This window comes from Scophthalmus maximus, chromosome 8 (genome assembly GCF_022379125.1).
Source record: "Scophthalmus maximus strain ysfricsl-2021 chromosome 8, ASM2237912v1, whole genome shotgun sequence".
NCBI classification, from domain to species: Eukaryota; Metazoa; Chordata; class Actinopteri; order Pleuronectiformes; family Scophthalmidae; genus Scophthalmus; species Scophthalmus maximus.
In genome coordinates this window covers 8,345,001-8,370,682 of record NC_061522.1, presented here as the reverse complement: position 1 = coordinate 8,370,682, position 25,682 = coordinate 8,345,001, and the positions used below count along the sequence as shown (strand labels likewise).

Sequence of the window (25,682 nt, the reverse complement as noted above, 5' to 3'; positions counted from 1 at the left end):
GGAACCTTTGAACAAACAGTCGCACTGGTGTCAGGTTTGACAGGAGCGCACACGCAGCAGTCCGAGGGTTGGAGAGTGGGTTGTGGAGTTCTTGGTGTTTTGACGTCAGTTATTTCCTGGAGGTTAATGAGAGAGAGAGAGAGAGAGAGAGAGACGCGGCCTGTTACGGCGCTATTCTTAGCTTGGTAGTTAGATGCTGCCGGCACATTTTGAACAAGAGCACTGGTGATGTTAACGTCCCGATTCAGGAAAAAAAAAAATGAATGTGAATGAACGATGTTTAGCCCGTCTCATGTCTGTCGGAGAAGAGAGACGAGTGATGACAACGTCGGGGCGTGGTCTGTGGTTCGTTGCTGTCCGTTGTTTCTCTCTCCTCCTGTTCTCCTCCTCCCTTCTTTCTCCTCCCTTCCTCTCCCAGCATCAGTATTCAGGCCAGAGTTGATGTTTTATTCAGGACTGGTATATTATATATTCTAGGCATCCACCACTGCAGGAGAGACAGGCGATGGCTCGGGGCTTGAGAAGGGGCGATTCTCTGAACCTGTGTTAAGCATTTGGAAAAATGTTTGCTTTATCAAACATAATTAATGGAGAAAATAACATAATAATGGTCCTTTAAAAAAAAATATATATATATATATTGACCATCAATGTGACTTAGGCCTAAGGTTCAGTAATATCTCTCTATAAAATGTTTTTTTCTTTATAGGATGATTCAACAGTCAATATGACGCCATTTGTGCAGAGAGCAAAGTAATTGAATTTTATACTTGGAAATAATTGGAAACATTGATAAGACTAAATGAAAGCATCATACCCACACAGACACCTCTACTTCAGGGACATACAGGTCCCAGCATTATTTTTCATATCTATAACCCAGACGCCTGCAGTACACTCTCTTCAGGGCCCATTCGGTCATTGACTTTGGTTATAGCTTCCGATGTGGTGTGTGGATATACTTAAGAACCTAATTTGCAGATATGGATGTTACCGCCCCAGAGACCTTGTCTGTCGTGTGCTGTGCATAAACTCAGGGGTTAAAGGTCACTGACCATACTGAGGTCATGAACCAGGTCACGCAAGACTTCAGTCAAGATTTAAGACGGAGACGTTTTGCATGAAGTTAAATAATTGGAATGCATAAAACTAAACAAGACAAAAAAAAGACAAAGGATCCACATCTTGCATCTTAATGGCTCATTGTGAAAAAAAATCAAACTGTTACATGTGGAAAAAGTTGGAGTCCAAATGTTTTTGTAGCAGTAATGATGTGATAACTGGCCAGAGAGTGGTGTCAGAATGAAAGTCTTTTGCAACCCATTTATAGGTGTATGTCATATTAAGAGCAAGGCAGAGTGTGTGGCAGTATTATGCAGATTATTTGTGAGAAATTAAGTCTTTATTTATAGCCATGCTAACGTCATAGCTTCACCACTTATTTGGTTCTCACAGAAATATTGTTGACTGTATTGCCAGGAAATTTGTACAGGGAAAATCCCCAGACGATGAATCAGAACGACATTCATGGTCACCTGACTTTCCCTATAGCGCCACCAGCAGGGCTTTCTATTTGTTTTTGAGTGTGTATATTAATGTTGCCGTTGGGTTGAATTGTAATCACTCTGGTGATCCTCCCACTTCTCATCCAGCACCATCATCATCAGGTCAGAATTCCAACCAGCGTTGCCAGATGGACAATAATGACGGTATTTGTAGGATAATTGTGACCTCTGTGAGGAACGACAAAAGCTCCATAATGTACAGTATGATTATGTGATCATTCTTCCGGGGCCTATCTCATTTGAATTAATTTCATCGGGATAGTAAAATATGGAGCTTACGTCTGTTAACTTGATGTGTGTAATTGGAATTTTAAAAAATTGTTGATGTAGATGCTGAGCAGAGCACAACTTGTGTTGTTATTGTCCACTATTATGGACTTAATCAAACTGTTTGTGCTGAAACACAATCCCCATGTCAGCATCTAAAAAATATTTTTTATTATTATATAATGTGGCTAATGTTATTATAAAGGTATTTCATCATCACTCAGTCTGAACCAGAGTGGTGAACTGGCATTGGCGTGGCATTGCCCATGATCCATTAGAAAACAGTCACAGAGCTCGACGAGTACATTTTAGTAAATGCGTTTGTTCCTGTGGTTTTGAGGAGAGATGCCATTTGGGTCAGAAGCGTGTGGAGCAGGAAGAAGGAAAGCTGCAGGACAGAGGTTGGAGAGAGGGCATAGAGTGCAGCAGAAATCTGGAGGAGATGAGAGGAGGAAGTAATGGAGTGGCGAGGAGAGAAGAGGAGGATGCTGGGAACAAAAGAGGAGAGGAGGCAGAGCTTTCAGGCAGCTGTAGCATCATGCCCTCAGTCTCATGCCTAATTTTGCTGGAGAAGGGGCCGCGCTGAGGGGTGGGAGGGAGCAGGAAGTGTGTTCATTGGGTTTACATGTCTGCTTCAAGTGGGTGTCCAGCAGTCTTTTGGGCGGACAGCCTACACGCTGACTCATGGAAAAAAACCAACCAAAAGACCATGTCATTTGATCTCAGCCATGGACGACCACAGAAAAAGTCCACGCTCACACACACACACACACACACACACACACACGGCGTCCCGCCACCAACTGCAGAGCTGAGACTGAAGGGCTCGTCAGGGATTATACTCAGATTAATCGGAGCGCAGTGACTTTGCATTATATTGGAGCTGCGTGTGACTCTGAAGCAGAGCGCCGCAGCGGTAATCTGCAAAACGTGCTGCAATGTGCCGGACCAGACCTCCAAATGGGCCTCGTGACGGGGTGAGAGGTTTTTGTGGCTCCTCCTTGCTGTTTTTTTTTTTTAGTATTAGTATTTTTGAGTATTATTTGTCCTTGATTTCATCATTATCACATTCTCCCACTGATGTGGCATAATTGACTAAATATACTTAATTTTCATTATACACAGAAATGAATTATTACCGTACCCATACTGTTATGCCTTATAATGGCTCTAACGGTCATGTTAACTATAGCAGTTGAGTGATTAAGTAAGTAAGTTATTCAATCAAGCTGCTGCCTTGTGTGAACTAGGATCCATCGTCTTCTCGACTCACAGAGTTCCACAGGCTCGATGGTAAACAAAGTTTGCAGACGTGATATGACAAACACCGCCCAATTAACAATTAACATAAGTACTATATATCAACAATAAGTGTAGTGTATCACAATATGAACATTGAATAGAATAGACAGCTGCGTTGAGCTGAATCTAGCAAAGACCCTTGGGTCGTGCTTGGTGTCGCTGTGTGACGTCTGTAAAACAGAACCCATCGTATGGATACCTCTATTTTTATCATGATTAAGAGATTCAGTAAAATAAGAGAGGGCTTTCAATAAGAACTTTTAAAACTCAACTCAACAATAAAAGACCAGGAGGAGATTTTTAAATTGAGAGGAGCAAATATATATGTAAAATATATATGTGTGTATGTATATATATATATATATATATATACACACACACTGTACATATATATATATATATATAGTAGTATTGTATGCTTAGTTCTTTAATTTTGTAATCTCTTGTCATGTAATAAATAATACAGAGAGATATTGACAAAAGTAGGTGTACAGTGTAATACATTGATTAATAGACACGCTCCGAAAATAATTTGATAGTCTTGATTTTGACCTTTTTGTTAATAATCTCTTCCTATTCACGCTTTTTTCACTCCAGATCAATGTAAAGCTGGAAAATTATTATTTTCCTTATCAGTGACTATGCTGCTTATTTTTTTATATAAACTATTTTGTCTAGAAAATGCCCGAAACTAAAGTAGACGTCGTTGTTTTAATATCCCTGAGGCCATGTACTGTTTTATCTAACCAGCCACAGTATTTTATTATTTTCATGTCTCTTATCATTTTTATGTTTGAATATATATTCCTCTGCACACATCTCACCACGTATATGTATGTCACGTTTTGTCAGGCGTCGTTAATCTACTGGGTATCGTATCATTTCGGTGCCCTCCTGTCGTGACCTTCTTTGTGGACAGGAAATCGAATCAAACCTGCCTGGTGTTGAAAAGGGGACAGTCAATATCGAATATACAGAATGTTGGTTCACCGAGGCTTTTCAATTTTCTCCTTTTTAATGGGTCATGCCAGTCAGCGGATGTTTTATATTATTGTTTATTTGGGGAGGGGCCTGTGCAGTTTGATTGAAAGTCTGTGGTTGTGTTCGAAGGGAGTGGAATCAGGCTTTTTCGCTGCTATATTGATCCTGGACTAAATGCACGGCTGCTTCTTTCCTCCAGGATCCATTATTCTGCTGTCGCTGCATGATGGTTTAGCTTGAAGTTAGAAGTAAAAGGTATTTATCTTGATCATCAATGATAATGAATCTTCTTTCTTCGCCGGGTCTCGCCCGCTTGTTTGGCTTCAGTCTGCCGTCGGATGAAAAGCTTGTGTCGGTGTTTCCGCGTGCTCCCACTGACCACAGGCACGGCCTTTACACTCCTGGTAGATTATGACAAGATCTTGTTTCCTCTAATGATGCAAACACAGTTTGTCTGCGGGCGAGTTGTCGCAGCACATGTGCCCTCTGACACAATGTCCTCGCTCTTCATCCTATTTGTTCCCCTGCTGTTGTCTCTCACATACTCCCTAACTGTCCTATCTGTTTTTCTAATGCGTTTATTAATCATTTATCTAACATTACAATATGCGTTATGAGCCATTTAGGAGTACCTACACGTGGCCTTGCACTTAAAGGGGCAGTAGGCGATTTTTGGAGAAAGCTTGTCTCTGTCTTTTTTGTTGATGGTGATTTTGCTGCTGTGGCCGGGCGGTGAACCCGCAGACCGAGGCGCTAACCACTCGGCCAAAACATATCTGAGTTGTAGCGGTTCGTCGCTAACGCGTCTCTTAAGGTGTCGGGGAGTGATGTTTGCAAACTGCACACACAGTGTAGTGTGGTGCGGTCCGCACCATCGTTTTTGTTTTTCGATTTCCAGAACTGATATTTTTTTGGGTGCACACAGAACCGACAGCTCGCGGACCATGAGGAAATATTGCGGGATTTAAAAAAAAAAAGAGCATATTGGATTCAAATCTCTTACTGCCTCTTTAAGTAAAATTGCATGTAAGAGAAAACCACATGTTTGTTTCACACCTTCATCCATTGTGATTATAAATGTTGAACTGGATAATAAGCTTCTAATGTGTATTATTTCATTTAGTATGTAGAATTATATATAAAATAATGGTTCAGTATTTCCTCAGTTAACAGTCCATTACAGACAGATTACCAAGTGCACCTCGAGTTACGATCATTTTGTCAGATGACTGCCAAACAAGAATTTTATTTTGTTGTTATTGAGTCATAACCTATGAGAAACATCAGGTGGAACATGACAGCGTCTCCTCCATGTGGGTGTGATGACATGTGCACTTAGTGTGAAAGGTCAAACTCCGCCCTCAGAAGGAAAACCCAGCGAGGGTCTTTCCTGCTATGAAACACGCGCCCGCGTCTTTCCTGAACCTCCCTCACTCACTCTCTCCCTCGGGACTGAAATGATGGAAATGCGGTGCTTCACACAGCCTGTCAATACGGCAGAAGATTTACAAAATGGCTGCTGTGTCCCTTTACTTCTCCATTCTGGATTCACTCTGTAGTAATGTTGAGTCAACTGACTGCAATCATCCTGAGACACTTATATAAAATGCATGACTGTGTGTGTGTGTGTGTGTGTGTGTGTGTGTGTGTGTGTGTGTGTGTGTGTGTGTGTGTGTGTGTGTGTGTGTGTGTGTGTGTGTGTGTGTGTGTGTGTGTGTGTGTGTGTGTGTGTGTGTGTGTGTGTGTGTGTGTGTGTGTTGGAGAACATTATATTGTATGTATAGTCTGTTTTCCTAGAAGTTTAGTCTGACCGGTGGCCGGGCGATAATCTAAAAGGATGAATGATGTTGTTTTGAATCTGCGTGTTTCAGATACACACAGACGCACACATTCGAGGCAGCAGGCTGAAATTGAGCTTTAATAACTGTCATCAAAACTGATTTTCCGTGCTCTTTATCCTAGACAACACCATCATTACGCCCACGCAGATTTAACTGACGGCACTGCTGGGCAAACATTAGAATGATATTACTGTGAACCTGCAGAATAAATATGATGGTTTCCCTTTTCTCAGTTATGTGCAGGGAAAAAGTCAGGTCCCGTAGCGGCCCCAGAGCCGTGGAATCTCTCATTATCTCCTCTGAGAGATGCACTTGCATTTGAAATGGAGATTGCAGACTTGCAATCAGGTACAGAGAAAGAGAAAGCTAGAGTGTTGTTTATGGGTTGTGCTTCCTATGTGTGTGTAAGTGTGATTATGTGTGTGTGCTCGTGCTCGCGCGTGTCAGCCTGAGGATGAAGTATCCTTGATAAAATCGTTGTTTCAGTGTCATGTTCCTCTCTTATCTGTCTGTGACGGATGACAATGAGAGACACTCTGACCAATAATGATGCTTATTTTTAATATTACGATGTGAATATGCTAATGGAGGATTTTCTGTGCAAAATGATATCAAAATGTTTCCATTTTACTGACGGAACAGGTCGAGTATTTTGTCCCTCCTCATCTTTTACCTGTAAATAGCAGAAGCTGCTTTTTTTATAGCCTTTATATTGTTGTTCTTTATTTTTTGTTTCACAAAGAAAAAGTGATAATGTTCCGCATATTCCATATATATATATATATATATATATATATATATATATATATATATATATATTTTTATGCTGCTCAGTACATCCACAGTCCTGTCTGTTTTCCACTGAGTAACTACTGAGCTACTTTCTGGAGAAGGTTTTATTTTCAAGCCTTTCTCAAAGGCACCTCGGTCAAAGGAAAAGGGATAAGCATTGATTATTCTTGCCTCTCAGACGCTGGTATTTATTGTTTGGCTCCCCGCGCTAATGTCAAAGTTTTAATGTCTACTGCACCTCTGACCACCTCTGGTAAGAAATGAAACACTTTTCATCATCCAAAAGATTTTCTGATTAATTCCTCTAGAAATAAAGAGTCTGTTGGACAAAACATGTTATAGTCTACAATTATAAAATAGGATGAATATAGCAACAATAGAAACAAAATGTAATGGCACATTTCAAACATTTTTTTGTTTGTAGTAAGGTCAGCTGATTATAGTTTCGGTCAATAAGTGTTTAAAAAGGGAAAATGTCAGCCTATTATACCACAGTACTCTGACGTGGAGGTTTTTAAACAGGACATTAGGACGTCAATAAACACAGGACATAATATGAACAGAAAGAGAGTCAAAAATAGACTCAGGTAAACAGGGGAAAGGCAGCGATTGGTGAGAGAAAGAGTGCAAGAAGGAATTAAATAAAAGAGAACATTGAACACATTGAGTCCTTCACACCTTCCTGTTGTTTCCAGGCAGAGCGGCGGGTGGTCTGGCAGAAGAATACTGAGCATAGCAATGAGTCATTTTAGCACAATAGAGGATGTGCATGAAGGATTATTTCTTTACTTACATGAGGGAGTTTACTGTGACGCCTCACTAATTGAATTACAGGAATTACACAGATCAGTATCTCCCCGTAAACTGCGAAAACAACATTCCAAGTACCATTTGTGTGAAATGACTTGGAAATAACTCAGGTATGGATATATATGGACTTACGATACAATACAATACAATTTGTCACGAGCGACACACACATGCACACAATCCCGTTGTATACCAGCATTCATGTGTGTGCCTTTAGTCATCCTCCATCTTTGCGTCATCATCATCACCACATATCCCCGTGCTCACAAACTCTGGCACGATTTCATCACACACACACAGTGCCAGCTGGTCCCCCCCCCCCCCCTCACACACACACACACACACACACACACACACACACACACACACACACACACACACCATCCCCCTGCTCTCCCATTTACCGAGCGGTTCACGGATGGATTGGAGTGTGTGCACACTTCTCCCCAGCCACAGACTCATCCCCGCTGTTACATAAGAGCCCTGCAAAGGCTTACAAATCAGATTATAGCAGCCACGGGCCTCTCACTCAGGGAGGATAGAGGTCAGTGAAGCAACATGGCCAACCAGTGGACTGATGCTGGCATGAGAGTCTGGACATAGGAAACAGCTGGCACCCTGTCCCGTCTGGGTGCTCGTCCACTTAGTCGGAACTTGACTCACTTCCTGTTTGTACAGGTAGTGAGTCATCGGGGCTGAGCAGCTAATTTAGGATGACACTTTTTAGTTTTTTTTTAACTTGATGGCTGTTGTTGTCATTGCTTGTTACTCTATGTTTTTTTTTGTTTTTTTTAAACATCCTGATCAGCAGCACTGTTGAATTTTCTCCGCGCTAATGCTGCCTCGGGCCGTGATGTTCAGTGGGATTACTGTCATCCTGAAACAGCTGGAGCAGGAGCCAGCCACCCCCACGTTGGCGGCGAACAACAAATGGATTTTCGCTGATTCCGCGAGAGCACAGGTCCATTCTCGGGAAGAGGCAGTGCAATCATTAGGTCGGGTTTGCTTCTAAATAAAGCATTAACATCCGTTCACACTCTGGTCCGACTGGTGTCCTCCGCAAATCCTGGTCAGCCGACGTCAAGGTTCGAACTTCGGGCAGCGCAGATTCCTGCTCAGGTGAATGCAGTTCGCGTCACGACAGTATTGTCGAGTCACAGTCCAGCAGTGGGAATACTCGACGCAGCGCTGCATGAGAAACGTGACGGAGAACAGCGGGGCACTGAGGGTATTTGGAGTTGAGGAGAGGAAAATGAGAGAGATAAAGACATGTGGAAAGGAAGGAAGGGGGGGGGGTGGGTATTTGAAAAAGAAGAACACGACAAATATCTTCTGGGCATTGTTATGCAATTGTTTTCATGTTTCAGCAGTTCACTGTTATATTCCCAGCGGACCCAACCCTACAGTATCTGTCTCTGTGTCCTCCTCTATCATCCTCTCATCTCTGAAAACATACTTGCACAAGGTGAGGTTAAAGGAGGAGAGCAAAGGCTTGGGAAACGTGCTGACCAAATGAGAGGGGAAGAACGTGATGAACGCATTGGTTTTCCACTGCGCCATATTTGGAGATGCCTCCACTCGGATCCCTTTCCTTGGAGGGCAGACGGGGCACTGAGGGAGCAGGGGGGTCGACGTCGAAGGAGGCCAGGGATGTTTGAACGCTGTCGGGAAGAGTGAGATCCTCTCCTGCTCCTGTCCAGCAGCAGGGGCTGTCCTCCTAATAGCCTCGCTAATCACTCTTGTCATTTTTAATCTCTCTCTTCCACCCTGTGTGCATATTTAAAGCAGGGGCCTCCGTGTGCCCGGGCCAGGATTAAGACTAGTGAGCAGGAGAGGGGGGGAGGAGAGTAGCGGCGGCGGCGGCGGCGTCAGCACACTCCTTGTGCGCCTCACATTGAGCGCCATGTGACTGATGCTCACCCTAACAGTACGGTTGTGAAGGCGGAACCTAAAGGCTGATAGGTGCAAAGCAGTCAAACGACTGTTGAAAATGTTGGACATTGCATTTTTACATTATTTATGTATTTTATTTCTTTGTCCCTTTTTGGGATCACAAGACACACCTGATTTATAAAAACGTACATCTTCTTCCAGTATTACATAAACAAAACAGAACAGAGCTATTACATACCTGTAAATAAATTCAATAAAGATCTCCTCTCCTCCCAGGCTTTCTTTAGATAACTGTATAATTCATATTTCATACACGAACAGTCAACTCAGTGGTTGTGCATCATCCGTATTTACAAAATCAATATCTTTTTTTTTTGATCTGACAAAACAGAGCATACCACAGGTACAGTAGATATCAAAATGAGAAAAAAAAATGTCTGCGTCATTTAAACAGCACATTATTGCTGTATGCGTGAGTGGGTGATCTACTGCACAGATGGACCCATGTGAATGTAAAAACAATTTAGATACAAAAACTACTTTTATTTAATTCTGTGTTGACATAGAAAAATAATGAAAAAGAAAAAGAACACATTTATTCTATTTTGGTTTTTTTGCCACACTATGATGTGGCTCTACAGATGACAGCGTCAGGAAGTGGGTTTGTCCACGGCTTTGGTCCAGACTGAAATATGTCCACAACTATTGGATGGATTGCCATGACATGTGATGCAGTTATCAATTCCCTCAGGGTAAATTCCGTTGCCGCTTTTTGCTACAAACCTAAATATAATGCTAAAAAGCAAAGGCAGCAGAATGTTTTTCTATGAAAGACAAAATGACTTTATATAAATCATAGCTTTGTAAAACACATTGAGTTATTGTGTATGGGGAAATGACCATCGGTTATTTTTTTCAGGTGATCCATTAATGAACTCCACATCCTATTGGTCGTTTCCTTTATATTTATATTCATATTTTTTGCCAGGCTAACAGTCCACTTAGGGCGTCCAAAACAAATAAATATTGTATTTTTGGCACACAAATAACTCCGATCTACCATGTTTTTATCACTGTTTTTTTAAGCATAATAGAAAATGTAGACAAAATCATTTCTTGTCTTTATTTGTTGTTGTTTTTGTTTGTTTTTTTACAAGGATAAGCTGAACCCTGATGTAATAAGTCAACATTCTAAACCTCAGACTTGTGCACGCGTGTATGAATATGATATAGTAGTATTGAACACCCTGTGTGCTGCAGAGACTAGTGTAATCTTATCCTGTTCTTCCGCTTAAAAAGAAACCGTGGATACGTTCTGTGTCAGAGTGTCTCAGGTCGATTTCCTCATCAGCCGTTTAATAGTATTAGCTCAGGGTGTCCTACACGGGTGTAAAACCCTGGTGTTTAAACCGGTGTGTTCATCAGGAGTGTTGTCATTTAATCTGTTTGGGCAGGTTCTTTTTTTAGAAAAGAGGTACTGTCGGCCTGCAGGTGGCATTGGTTAAGGTTTATTGTTAATGCTGCATAAAATTATTTTCCTCAGCATTAAAATGCATGACTTCTGGGGGGTTCGGGGTACGTGAGTGCAGAATCCCCCTCAGCGGTAAGTACTGAACTATTAACATGATGCTGGTTCCCGTCTTCTACACCGTGTTTCTTATCACCATGGAGGCAGATGTCATCTGAAAAAGATCGGCTGTGAGAGCAGGTCAGGACACTCTGCTGTCTGCCCCCCCGTGATGATGCAAGAGATGTTGGGACAGGGCGGGGAGGAACGATGCCCTGTTGCCCTTGGCAAGATCCCTGGGCTCTTTTCCTCTCCCCATTTAGCATATTTAATCTGGTCTGATTTGGTTTGCATGGCTACCGGTTGGATAAAAATGGAGAGTGGAGAGAGAGAGAGAGATCTACAGCCTCATTTGAACCAGACCCAAAGGTTTTCATTAGCGGCTGTTTGTTCCCCTTTAGTGATGTTGGTTGGTTGGTTCACCTCTATGCTCCAGACTGAAACAATATTACAATATAGTTATCAATAACTACTGGAACGGACTGTTATGACATTTCTTAAAGCTACTCATGGTACATAGAGGATGAGGCCTGCTGACGTTGGTGGGCTTCTGTTTTTTGTTCTTGCACCGTGATGAGGTTGACATTTGTGGTTCTGAGTGACTTGTTGCGTCAATTGTGTGATGGATTGCCATGAAATCAGGTTCAGACACTGATGTTCCCTTCAGGATGACGGATGAACTCCAACATCTCTTCTAGTGCCATCGTAAATTCTTTAGTTTGTACCTGCAAAACATTCTTATTAACAGACATTAGCAGTAGCATTTAGCACAAAGCAAATCTGTGCCATGGCCAAGTATTCTTCTTATGTATTTCCTTTAATTATGTAATACTTGTTTGTACTTGGAAGGACTTATTTGTTTTCATTTATACCTCTTTGATTTCCATCCTGATGGCACATATCCATTTATAGTGTTACATGTTTTCACCCATGTCTTATGTTTTTCCTTTGGTATATTTGTTAGCAGGATTATGCAAAATCTACTAAAGGGACGGGGCCTTGTCTTTAGGAACTAAACAATCAATCATGTCTAGCACTGGCTGAGTGCCATTCTAGTTATTATGTGGTCAGTGTCACGTCACCTGGATGTTTGACCTTCACTGTGCAGAATGAGAACGTATGTGGAGAGTATAGAAGGCCGCTGTCGCATCCATCTGCTGGAAGGGGGAAGGTTTCTAGTCTGGAGGGCCAGCAGTTGTGGACCAATATGAAATGTAAGTGTGAAGTGGAAACTTGAAGGCTCCATTGAAAAGGACTTTTCAGTGAAGCGGGAGAATATTCATATAAATGAACAATATTTCCATATTATTATTAAGAGAAGGAGTGAATGTAATAATATGAATGTCTGATGTAATTGTCCTTTTTTTATGGAGAAACCATTAAAGGCACCAAATATTGTTAAAGATTGTGTAAATTGAATCACATAAAGGTAGAATCCAGGGGCTGCAGTGTATTAAGGCAAAACCGTATCCCTCCACTGCCTCCATGTCCGGAAGCATCATGAGTCAGCTGCATGTTCATTTGTTCACGAGCGCCGCTCACGACCGTCTCCGCCACTACGAGTGCGCATGCCTCAATATGTGACGTGGCGAGCTGTGACATCACAGGTTACATACCCTCTACGCCGCTGCTGTTCCCCGGCCGCCGGCGGCGCAGTTCACTTATCCCTGTAGAGTTCACTTCACACTGCTGCCACTGCTGCTCAGCTCACCTTGTCAATGTCCTTCCCCTGCAGGGAGGATGAGGAAGAGGAAGAGGCATGGGAGGGTGAAGGGAGAGAGAGAGAGAGAGAGAGAGAGAGAGATGGGTTGTTGAGTGAGGGGACAGATGAGTGCGACAAACAGATCAGTTTCCAGTGAAAGCACGGTGACCTTGCTGGTTCCCCCCGGAGGTTTGAGATCCCGGGTTTTCTTGGCCGTCGGGTGAGACTGGTGGCTGGCTTACATTTAGAAAATCACTGGGAGTAAAAGATCAGTCATCAGGTCCGTGGGTATCGAATGTGACGTGCTACAAGGGTCCTTTAGCATCTCTGTAGTGTGCCTATGTGGTGGTGTGTTCGAGCGTCTCCCCCGTCCATCACTGCGGTGGATTTTACGGTCGCTTCCCTTTAGCCACGAAAGCACAACACCGGCTCTGTCTTTGCTCTCCACTTTGGAAGTGTCTGGGGGTTGGGAACGCACGGTGACAGCAGCAGCCACGAGCAGCACTGTTCCACTTACTCAACACAGCCACCAACAGCTCCTTTATTATTCATTCAGTTTCTCCTCCACCGAGCTGTACGCAAGTGCCCACGGCTGCTGTTGATTCTTATCCATTTAGCTCAATAAATGACCGACTCTGCCTCCCTAGCTCCTCTCTATCTCTATCTCTTCGCCAGACTTGCACACACACACACACACACACACACACACACAAATACAATTTGTTTGAATTTGGAGCTCTGGATACTGTGTGAGGCTCAGGTTGTCTGCCCCGGTGCTCACACTGCAGTAGTCTTCAATCGTTATCCTCAAAACTCAGAGCACTGCCAGGAATCACCCAGTAATAAGATTTGTTCAATCAATTTGTCAATTTGGCCAGTGCTTACCTACTCTCCAGATCTCTGTGTATCTATTATTACTCTGTTCCTCCAAATTGTTAATGATTGGAAGTACTCATGCCGCACTCGATGCCGGTGGAGGGAAAACGGTGTTTGCTGCTCAGTCCGAGCCATGAGAGGAGGCGGAATTCTACAGCTGGGTGAAGGGCAGTATGTGGTGGTGTAGTTCGGCTGGAAAATTGGACAAGACCTCATATATTTCTGCTAGAGAGTTTAAAATGTACCCCGGGTGTGGAGTAGCGCAGTATGTGATTGGATGGTTTGGATGAACAGCAGACGCGTCGCTATGTACATCGCTTGTGTTGGCACAGCTGCGGACCAAGTGTGACATGCGTGTACTAAAAGTAGCGAGAGACATAACAGGAAGTCACAGACGCTGGAGGCGCAGCGTACCTAAGTAGAAGAAAAAAAGTGGCACGGGCAGATACCGGTCTCCATGGCAACCAGCTCCAGGAAGATTTGAAGGCGTCGTAGTGATGTGTTGGTTGAAATGATGGGAGATGTGGCTCGCTGCGTGACTTCCACCGTGTGTGTGTGTGTGTGTGTGTGTGTGTGTGTGTGTGTGTGTGTGTGTGTGTGTGTGTCTTTGTGTTTTGCAATGCTGTCAGAATATTGAGCTGTTTCACAAGTGGGATCAGAAGCGACTTTGCTAAGATGACTCACAGAGCACCGATCCTCAGAAAGTCTTACACTGCATAAACCACTGTCAGGCTCTTAAGTATATATATATATATATATATACTGCTCCTGCTCCGTCCGTCACGAATCACCCCTCTGTGTTTTTGACCCTTGCTCAATTCTGGGGCGCTCCCTCTTTCAGGATCTCTTGAATTTCCAATTCCAACGGTCATCCATCGGACGAGCGTGAACATCAAACCAGAACTGTAAAATTCACGCGACTTCATCCGCTGACCTTAGCTTTCATGGTTTCTTTGGTCATGCATTGTGACGCTCCCTGAAAGCTCTTCTTTTTTTTCTTTGCCCCCCTCAGTCCTTCCTCTGAGGGACGTGTCTGCCCTCGTTGTGTCAGATTTCCGCCCCCTCGAGGCATCTGGTTACATCACAGAACAGAGCTGGGAATAATATCAGCAGACAGAGAGTGAAGGAACGTGAGCGCAGAGGAGTTTTGTTGTACGTGTGTGTCTGTGCACGGGATTCTGTGCCCTGTCTGAAACTGCAAGGGCCGAAACCTGAGGCTGCCAATTATTAACCGTTCCTCTCTTTCTGAACTTTGTGGCCCTCTCTGCCGCTGCATTCGTCTCCGGCAGTGAGGAGAAAATCTCAGCGCGAGTCAGTGCCCAGAAAAAGCCGAGGGGTCACAGGATGAAAGACGATATCATGTTTATTTCTCTGACCTTTCTCAAGTTCTTATTCTTGTGAAATACTCAAGTGTCTTTTATATATTTGATATTATATAATAATATAAACTCCAACAAAGACAAAGGAATATTATAAAACCTTGGAGGACTGGCGTGTAAAATTCAGGAAGGTCTATTGGCAATGGATTTAGTTTTCTTACATTGAGCCCCGTGTCTACGTGTGAAGAGTCAACCCTGAGGAAAGGGACACGCAGAGCCTTTCATCGGTGAGAAATATTTTGATTTGTTGAATCCGTGTAGTTGTCATTCATATACAACGGCCGAGGTTGTTTTAACATGTCATTTCAGTCGTGAACTTCGGCACAGAGAACTGATGACTTGGATTTGACGTCTCTGTAATTTGCAACATTCGATATTTACTCTGCACATTAGCTTTGTCCGGCTGAGAAAAGCCCCAACGCTAACCTTTTTCTTTTTGTTTGCTTTGCAGAAAGTGAGTGAAAAGGTCGGAGGAGCAGAAGGAACGAAGCTCGATGACGACTTCACTGAAATGGAAAAGGCAGGACTGAGCTCTATTCAACTTCCCGTTATCCTCTTATTGAGAAACAACCAATAGCCACTAGAGATAATTGCCAGACTGATTTCTAGACAAAAGGAGTTAGCTAATCAACCAGATTTGTGCGTTAAAAGAACACAGTAGTGGATTTAAATGTGAAACTTCCAAACTTCCTTCTCCCAACTTTAAAGGCTTCACCAGCCAGAGGGAACATGCTGAAACTAAAATATAAAACAACTCTTTTTTTTTTTGCTCTTTTATTCCTTCTATATGAATTATTCATGCAATAATAAATACACGCCACGACGTGTAGAAGTATCCCTGCGAGATAGTGCAGTTGTTTCTTTTTACACGTGGCTCTAATGGCGGGGTTGGGGAGTCTTGTCACACTGAAACAGGAAGACAGGAGTGATGCCTTTGCTGTCCACGTCATTGTTTTCTTAACTGTCCTATTTCTGTATCTTCTGTTTCTGTTTCTCCTCCCACGTGTGAATTTTCACACTGCGGTTTGCAGAGGATGGACGTCACCGCTCGGGCAGTGATGGACATCATCACCAAGACCACTGAGTACCTGCAGCCAAACCCAGGTGACACGAAGCAGCCGTGCATGATCCCGGCACGCGGATGTGATGGTTTTGTTCGTTTGAATCAGTTTTTAGCCAAAACGCTGGTCTCCCAACATGTAAATATTAAAATTGTTCAAAAAAAACATTTTGAAAAATACGCTATAAGCATGTTCATGCCATAAATACACCCGACCACACAGTCACTTAGATCTACATTATAATTCGGTAATGTTGGTTGACTGTCCACAATATAATTTTTTATCATGCAATCATTTCTGTACTTTTAATATCTATTCCCACTAAACCATTGTTAAACAGTGAAACCCACCAGTTCCCACAATGAGCAGGCACAATGTTTGTTGATGAAGTATTTGTCATACACACACTATCTGAACATCAGTATGATTATTTTATGATATTTGGCCATGCTGTATTCTTCGTATCTGTGATATTTACCGATATGAGAAAATATACCTGTCCATATCACCCAGCCCTAATTCATACGCATACAACTATTAATAATGCAATGATTAATGTTAACAACCCCATTTAAAAAAAAATGTAACACTGTGGTTTACTCTGGTGACTTACAGCCACAAGAGCCAAGATGAGCATGATCAACTCCATGTCCCGCATGCGGGGCCAGGAGAAGGGGCCGGGCTACACTCAGACCGAGGCCATCCTGGGAGAGTCCATGCAAAAGTTTGGCAGGGAGCTCGGAGAGGAGTCGACCTTTGGTGAGCTGCAGCGGAATAAAGATTCTCTCTGAAAGAGTTGCGCTTTTTTTTTTTTAAGGCTTCGCAAGAACAACTTTTATTCCCCGAAGGGCGCAGTGACAATAATATGAAAAATGCATGAGTCTATTTTCCAGACAAGACGGATGGCTGAAGTTTCTTTTAATATTCACAAGCGAAGGCTTGAAAAAAAGGCTGTAGATTCTGATGAGATAGTGGGACTGGTAATAATCCTTTTTCTCCACCGTTGAAGTTTATGTTGTACATGTGTTTTTATGAGTGTAATTGTATGTCGTTGTTTTTTTAGGGCTTGCTCTGATTGACGCTGGGGAAGCCATGCGTGAGCTGGGGGAGGTGAAGGACGCTCTGGACATAGAGGTCAAGCAGAACTTCATTGACCCGCTGCAGAGCCTCCACGAAAAAGATCTCAAGGAGATTCAGGTGCGAAACTTTGACACACGACGGAAAAAAAAAAAAGTTGATCTGAGTCGTCCGTAGGCCGAGGATTCAGATTGACTGTCTGATCTTCTTGTGCAGCATCACCTGAAGAAAATGCAGGGTCGCCGTCTGGACTTTGACTATAAGAAGAAGCGCCAGGGCAAGTTGGCAGAAGACGAGCTCAAACAAGCGCTGGAGAAGTTCGACGACTCCAAGGAGATCGCCGAGCAGAGCATGTTCAACCTGTTGGAGAGTGATGTAAGCATGAGCAGCCCCCCTTCTTAGTCTTACATATGTGTGTTATCTTATTCATTTGACATATTCTAGGTTCATATGAGGCAGTGGTATCGAGCTGCCACGTCCACTTTCATTACCCTCTTGTGCACCTTACACCGCCGTGGTGAATTGGGGTCGTGACCCCTCTAAATACTGGAAACCAGCATCTTTTCCATCATATCAGTTCCTGTTTTTAATAGACCACAATTACGACATAAAAAATGGTCACACTCCAGTGAAAAGGTAAATTCTACTGTATACTGCTTTGCAAATGTCTGACCTGTCGCCCATGGTCCCCACTGTTGTGATCCTTCAACCAGATGTCACTCAGTTCAGGATAGAGTAATTAGATCTATTACTTTAAGGTCCAATGTGTTGGATTTAGGGGGAATAAAATATTCATAATAATGTTTTCAAATATGTATAATCACCTTAGAATCATTACCTTAGATCGTTTTGTTACCTTAGAATTAGCCATTTATATTTATTCCACGTTCCTGCAGTGGCCCACAAAGGACAAACCACTGACTCTCGTTTCTTAAGGCCACCGTAGGTTCTCCTTCACGATGGGAAATGGAAGGGGGGAGGGTGAGAGGAGCGTCATTAAGTCCATTTGCAACCTCACAGTTAGATGCCAGAAAATCCTACTCACTGAACTTTTAAACAATTGCCATTTTTCGCGATATTCTATAAACAGAGAATTAAGCAACAATTTTCAGAAATCAATAATGGTTCGTGCCATTTATCACACAAACAAGGCAAAGTCAACGGTTGCTAAGACAAATCAAATACACTCGAGATGTCACTCTGGCTCTGGAAGGCTGTGTTGGACAATTTTTCACAATTTCGTGACATTTCGTTGACCAAACAATGTTCTTTGAGAGATTAATCGGTAGTAGCCACAGTACATCCTGAACCTGAGTGATTGAGTTACAGCGATCATCAGCCGGCGTGTGGTACGTAATGTGCTTCATCCGTGTGTGCCCACAGATTGAACAGGTGAGCCAGCTGTCCGCGTTGGTGCATGCTCAGGTGGAGTACCACAGCCGGGCTGCCGAGATCCTCACACAGCTCTCCAGTAAGATCGACGAACGGTCAGTACCCACACCTTCCTGTTCCACCATACGTCACTGGACGTACTGACACGTGTAGGATTTCAGTCATGTTTGACCTATTATTCATCAGCTGTTGCAGATGGAATAGAATGTGGTCGATGTCAATCTCTGTTAAATTGTGAGTTGGTTCATTCTTTGTTCGTTTGCCACTCTGCAGGATAAGGGACACTTCTAACAAACCGAGGAAAGAGTTCATCCCTAAACCACGTACGTCTCTGGACTTCTCCATCAGCGAGAACCACAATGGAGGAATCCACAGTGCTCGTTCTCCAGGTGAGACCCAGAATATGAACAGTCGGTGTTCAGAAACATGCACAGGAACCAGTCCTGCTTCTGTGTTCACACAGTGTCACACACACACACACTGGCAAAGAAACACGTTTCTATGTGAAGTGATGTGAAAGAGTAAAATTGCTTGTAGTATGTCTCTTTAAAGGATAGTTTCTGACACTGGTTTCTATGAATTCATGTTTTTCTTTCCATTAACAACCTTCTCTGTTTTTTTAATTTTAACTCTGTAAATAAATTCTGTAATAGAATCTCAACACTGAATGCTGGTCCATAGGGCCAAGGCAAAAGTAAAGTACATTATACGTACATAATTCAGCATATTTAATCAGAAGAACATACTCATGCTTGCAATGTTATAAATCACGCTAAATCATTTTGGTCAATTCCACTCTTTATTTCTTCATTTCAAGCAACTGAAAAGCAGATGTTTCACAATAAAAGAGAACAGACATAATGTATATGGTTCTGTTTGTATTAACAGCAAACAGCCACGTTGATAAATGAATACTACAAATACAAATATAGATACAAATACTAAAGTGGTAAAAAAAGTAGTGTTATTTAATTAGTCTTGTGCATGTTAACAAATTTAAAATGTATAATCCATGAAAGAAGAAACGCTTTTCAACACACAGTTGACATTTATTATAGACCTTTGTTTTACTTTTAAAAAACTTCATTGGCAGTAGTCTGCACACCTCCGCCCGACTGTCCCCTTCAATTCAAACAAGCTCCCTAAATATGATTCTTTCTTTTCACCAGTATCTCTGCTCCATTCCCTGGGGAATCAGTGAACATGTGAAAAAAATAATGGTGGATCCGCACCAAAGTTTAGTGGGTCTTTTCTTGGCCCATGTCGCATCCTTCCACCAAGTTTCATGGAAATCTGCTCAGTAGTTTTGGCGTCCAATCAAACGAATGGAGAGGGTTGAAGAGATAACCTTCTTGGCGGAGGTTAAAAAAGCGAAAAATTAAATGATATTTGAAAATTGATGGTCCTTTTCTTTGTGTTTTCCAGCTTTCACATTTAAGTTACTACCTGTACTGAACAGAATATCAATCAATCCAGAGCAAATAAATACAACTCTGCACTTTTCTCTTCCCCCGTATGATTTCTTTTTTGTTTGTATTCTTGTAGGGGCGAGGTCTCCAGGTGAGCCAGGTCCAATTTTTTCAGGTCATCATTTTATTTCTGCCCGCCATTTCCACTTCAAACTCAAAAAACCACATGCGCTGTTTCCCCCACCCCCGTCCCTCGTGTTGTTTTCTCTCCCCCTCTCCAGGTGAGACTTGAGTCAATCCCAGAGAGATACAACGATATCTCTTCCATCACTTCATCTCTCATGGTTGTTTTTTTTGTTGTTTTTTTTTGCCATCTCTATTTCTGCACTCAAATGATGCAAACAGCAGAAGCACAAGTGCCGTCCGCTGACTGCTCAGACAGTGCCCGTCTGACAGGCACAATGAGAAGCTCACCAGAGGACGAGCATTTGCTTTTTCTGCTTTGTTCCCTCGTCAGTCTCCTGATCGGTCCTATCCTCCTGTTCCTTTGTCCGTGTGTCTTTCCGCCTCTCTTTCAATTTGTCGTCCTACTTGTGCCCTTTCTTGCTTTGTTTTGTCTGTCGACTTCTTCATCGCTGCCCCTCCTGTGCTCGTCCATCAGTTCGTCGATTATCCATCCAAAAGAGCTATTGCTAAAACTCTCTTTTTTTCACCGTTGTTGTTGTTGTTGTTTTCTCCTCTTCCCTCCGCAGCAAGATCTCCAGGTGAGCAAAAGTGACTTGGGAAGAGATGCACAAAAAACCCGGTCTATCACTCTTATTTCGAATGGATTCTTTTCTTTTCCGTGGGAGTGGTGTTTTGTCTCCGTTTCTTTTCCTTTGGTTTGCAGTGCAGCTCATCATCTGCTGTGCTGTTTCTGTCTAACCCCTGGTTTCTCTCTTGCCGCCTTTAAAAAAAAAAAAAAAAAAATCTAATTTCTCATCTTTCTTTTATTGTGAAAGGTATGGTTTGATATTTTTTTGAAACGTGCATATTCATTCGGCCCCTAGCAAAACGCCGGGACGTTGAATATGAAGCTCCAGCTACTTAGCTTAGCATAAATGATGGAAGCCGGGCAAAAACAAAAGGCAACCTTGGCTCTGTCCAAAGGCAACAAAATCTCTAGAGCTCACTCATTAACACGGTTTGACGCACTCGATTACTTCTTGCCCTGGAGCACCAACGTCCTCCTGCTGCCTGACAACTGCTCAGAGCCTCGTCAAATTTTTCCACTTTGGTCTTCGAACAGATTGAAGGAACAATATACAACCTGTAAATCGGTGAGCTGTAGAGGTGCCGGCGTGGACCTTTGGACAGAGCCTGTGGTGGGCGTTTCTGGTCCAAACAGTCTCAAGGGGGCAAGAATGAACCCATTCCCAACTCAACTGACACAGAGACCAGATTTATGCTTTATGGGAAGTAAGTGACGTGAGAAAAGACTCATGTGGCCACTAGTGTGGACTTGAGACAGTCCCGGGGATAATGTGTGCATTTCCCTAAAATAATGAACTCTACGCATTGACACCGTCTGCCCGATCAGAATTGTGCTGTAACTGATGTTCATGTTCCGTGTCTCTCTTTTGCTCTTCCTCCGCCTCTCTGCCTCTTCCTCTCCTTCCCCCCATTTCAGCCAGGTCTCCAGGTGAGCCTCTCACAAGCTTTTCGTGTGATAATTATGCCTTATTATTTTATATGCAGCATCTTATCTCCCCTTCCTCTGCCCCGGCCTCTCTTCTGACTCTCCTATCTCTCCAACCCCCCGCCCCGTTTCTCCAGCCCCCATGGACCAGCCCTGCTGCCGCGCTCTGTACGACTTCGACCCCGAGAACGAAGGTGAGCTAGGCTTCAAGGAAGGCGATATCATCACCCTGACCAACAAGATCGACGATAACTGGTATGAGGGGATGCTGCACGGCAACTCGGGCTTCTTCCCCATCAACTACGTGGATATCCTGGTGCCACTGCCCCACTAGGACGTCACGACGTGACAAAACGAATCCTGGCCTCCAGTTCTTTCCCCCCTGTATTTCCAGTAACCCCCTCCTAAACATTCCTTCTTACCACCTGCACTCAAAACAGCAACAACACAATAACGAACGGAGATACGAACGAGACTGACAGCAGATAAACGCAAGCATGCACCGATTGGGTGTAAAAAAAACGTGATGAGAAAAAGTGTATGTCGTTGCTCCCCCTTATCCCAGGAGGCACCTTCAGGCCTCCATCGTCACCGGTTCTGTCCCGGCTTTCGTCTCGGTTTAAGTCGGCTGTCAGTCCGTCATGAGTTTATCGGGATACGTTTGCAAATTCACACTTATTTATGCGGAAAACCATTACATTAGATGGTAGACACTTTTTTCTCACATACTAGGAAAAAAAATTGGTCCACGTTCTACATGTTTGTTAGAGACTCTAGGTCAAGCATGGTTTCAAGTGTTTAACGTTTAATCTTCTATATAAAAAAAAAATAAAAAAAGATATGTTGAGCCGATTTCGTTTTAAATACTTTTTTTTTTTTTTAACTGTAGTCGTCTCTTTGCGTGCTAAGGCCGTTTCTGGAGAAACCACGTCCCTGTCATGCTCTAAAGATTCCGTCCGGAAGGAAACGGACGTCCTCGCATTTTAACTCGTCAGTGTTTTTAGACAGATTCATGTAGTTGAGGATTTACAACCACGATAACTCAGTGTTTTTATTTTCTTACATATCAACACTTGTGCATGACCCATCATGTGTGATTTAGATACCAAAGTAACCTACAAAAACCTGTATTAACTTAAAAGCAAGGTGTCAGTAAATTTGTTTCCGACGCAAAAGGGGTGAAGCGATCGTGAATTCTTAAGTATGTGACATTACATATCTGAGCCAGTTATTAGTGAAGTGATGTATGAAAAATGGTTTCAATGCTCCAACGTGTATTTCATGAGAAACCTGTGTGAAAAAAAAAAAAATGGTGGATGTATTGTGATATAATAACTTATAGGATTTAACCGCTCGGCAACTCTTTTCTCTGGAGCTGAAGCTGTGGCTCTTTTTGCTGCATTCCTACTAGTCCGATTAGTATTCTGTTATTTAGCTGTCTATAAGCAACAGATTAAGAAAAAGGACAAAAAACTAGATGTAGCCAACCATGATAATGTTCGAGATACTTTCTAACGAGGACAAAGGAGCGCACAAATGGCAGAGTGTGATGAGAAAGGATTTTGTTCGGTTTGAGTGGAAATGTTTTATTCTTTGAATTTAATGCAACTTACACTAAAAATAAAAAATAAACCTTTTCGTAATGATGACGTAGGCAAAAAAAGGGGCCTCGGTAAAATTTGTTCAATATTCCACGTTATATTTGATTTTCCCTGACCAGCTATTTGCTTGAATGCAGTATTGTGTGGGATTTGTTTCTCTAATTTAACTGATAATCTGGGAATAAAAAAAAAAAATCAAAAGTCAGCTGAGCGGTCAGTGGCCACAGTGCACGTTATCCCCGAGGTTTTACTCTCTGCAATGTCGACAATGTATTAACCCGCCTGCAAAATAACCGGTGCGGCAATAACTCTGGCTTTTCACCCATCTCGTAGTAACGTTGCGCGTGGATTTTGGGGGAGGGGCGTGTGTTTGGGTTTGCACACCGTACCTGTAATGCACGGGGGCGGGGTTGCAGAGCACCTCCGATGCTGACAGGCATTTGACGTTAGGCTGTCTCTGACGGCGATCAATATTTGAAGCAAACATGGATGTCTCTCTAATCAAAGGACTAATTCATCGCATTCAGTAGAATTACAATAACGATGCAAAATCAACAGATAACCCATATTAAGTGTTGTTGTTGTGTTCTTTTTTTTTAAGGAAGCACAAGTTTATCAGGCAGTATACTTTGGCTGGGGAAGAGTCAAGGTACAGTTGGAAGAAGTCATGTATTTATTTTCTGTTAACGGTGATCCAACTCCTTCCCTCATTTCCTCTTTCACTGTTTTTTAACAATCGTGTGTATCTTTGCCCTCAATGAGGACTGTACAGCTTTTGTGTCTTGTTTTCACCTTGTGTGTATAGTCGCTCATCTACAGTAACGTATCTTATTTTTGTAACTGTGACAAAAGTATACACATACAGGATAGATGTATATATACAGTATATTATCCAGGAGCGATGTGAGAGGAGGGATTCTCTGTGCTGCACATGATTGTCTTTGGATTGGGGTTTTTTTCTGTTTCTATTTTATTTTATTTCACTGGATTTTAAGACTGTATGCTTGATGTAAAGAAAAAAAAAACCCTGTGATAAGTCAATGTAATTTATTCAAATAAATACAAAGAAATGTTTATTGCCCTGATGACTTTTCATTCATACACACACGCCCAGGATTTTCACTGAAGCTAAAAGTATGAAGAAAAAACAACAAATGATTCCAACTTCATTCAGATCTAAACTGGAGACTCTTTTTTTTTTTACTCCGCAACGCTTTTCTAGCTGTTGTCTGTCATTACGTGGAGAAGGCACAGCAGGGACTTGGCTCAGTAAATAGAGGAAGATAAGATGAATTATTTATTTTCCTGCTGGATTCTGTCATGTCCTCTTGCAAGAATCCAAATAAGTAGGTCAGGTGAGAAAATATCTTGTGAACCTCTGAGCCGATTGAAATGCCTCAGTAGTCCTGTTAATGCGACGTTATTATTATTTTTGTCATTATTATTATTATGAAGTCATGAATGAATCTGTAAGCATTTTAAGGGCTCATCATTTCTGCATGTGTAAACTGTTATACAAGCCAAACCTGTACAACCTGTACAAATAGAGAATCACACTGATCAGTCACAACATTAAAACAGGCTGTAATAAAAACAATAAATCACTTATTTGCTCAGTAACTTAGATTCATATTTTTTACACCACTACATTTATCTGACAGTTATAGCTACTTGTAATTAAAGTTTTTATGTCCAAAATGTGATAATCCACTGATCCAGCATCAGTCGGGCTCGAGCTTCACTATCCACAAGATGGTAAGACACAAACTCTAAATTCTTACCTTTGAGATTTCTTTGAATTACATAAATCACATGCTTGTTACTCTAACTACATTTCTACCCTTTTCTACAACATTACCCAGGCGGGCAGAACTGCAACATTACAGCCAAACAAGTTTTCATTTTGAATTTCGTAACTTTCAACACAAGCAAAGTGCAGGCCAACGTCGCAGTTGGAGGAACTTCCCACTCATGACAGTCTGATGAAGAAAGTTTATGTTATAACTGTAGCGACACCTCTTGGTCCCCACCCATTATCTCTCACCACCAGTCAATCTGGCTACACCCTTTACACTCCTCACACACACTTTAACCCCTCACTGTCCCACACACACACACACACACACACACACACGCACACACACACACACACACACACACACACACACACACACACACGCTGGGCCGAGATGGTTGCAATTGATCCGGTGCAGGGGGGCAACTGCTGTAACGTCCTGCCGCCGATTAAGTCTGCCAGGTCTTTTGAATAGCATCAGAGCATGTCGCCCTTACAGTCACACACCCTGTGGCCTATCGCTCTGCTGATCACTGCAAATATAGACATAGCCTCCACTTTGTTTGACCGGCTGCAGTCTGCAGAAGAGTCTACAAACACTTATATCGACAACAAGCTACAGTAACTGGCACTGTCATGTGTACAGGTGGATGTTGTGGATACAGGGCGTCTCCTAATGAATGTATTTAATGAA

The 25,682-nt window shown here is 42.6% G+C and overlaps 1 protein-coding gene across 7 annotated transcripts in view; it reads left to right on the top strand.

The window, feature by feature from the left end:
* The window catches only part of sh3gl2a (SH3 domain containing GRB2 like 2a, endophilin A1), a 31,694-nt gene extending 7,427 nt beyond the window's left edge, over nucleotides 1-24,267 (top strand). The window contains exons 2-12 of one of the 7 annotated variants that reach the window (XM_035638332.2): nucleotides 15,427-15,495; nucleotides 16,007-16,079; nucleotides 16,652-16,795; nucleotides 17,100-17,233; nucleotides 17,330-17,488; nucleotides 18,497-18,600; nucleotides 18,779-18,894; nucleotides 20,051-20,065; nucleotides 20,667-20,678; nucleotides 21,584-21,588; nucleotides 21,723-24,267. In XM_035638332.2, coding sequence (XP_035494225.1) covers nucleotides 15,427-15,495; nucleotides 16,007-16,079; nucleotides 16,652-16,795; nucleotides 17,100-17,233; nucleotides 17,330-17,488; nucleotides 18,497-18,600; nucleotides 18,779-18,894; nucleotides 20,051-20,065; nucleotides 20,667-20,678; nucleotides 21,584-21,588; nucleotides 21,723-21,926 — 1,035 coding nt within the window. In that variant the 3' untranslated portion in view covers nucleotides 21,927-24,267. Of the gene's footprint in view, nucleotides 1-15,426; nucleotides 15,496-16,006; nucleotides 16,080-16,651; nucleotides 16,796-17,099; nucleotides 17,234-17,329; nucleotides 17,489-18,496; nucleotides 18,601-18,778; nucleotides 18,895-20,050; nucleotides 20,076-20,666; nucleotides 20,679-21,583; nucleotides 21,596-21,722 lie in introns of all 7 variants that reach the window. The other 6 variants (XM_035638331.2, XM_035638333.2, XM_035638334.2 and 3 more) reach the window with 6 other exon arrangements.
* The last annotated feature ends 1,415 nt before the right edge of the window (nucleotides 24,268-25,682 follow it).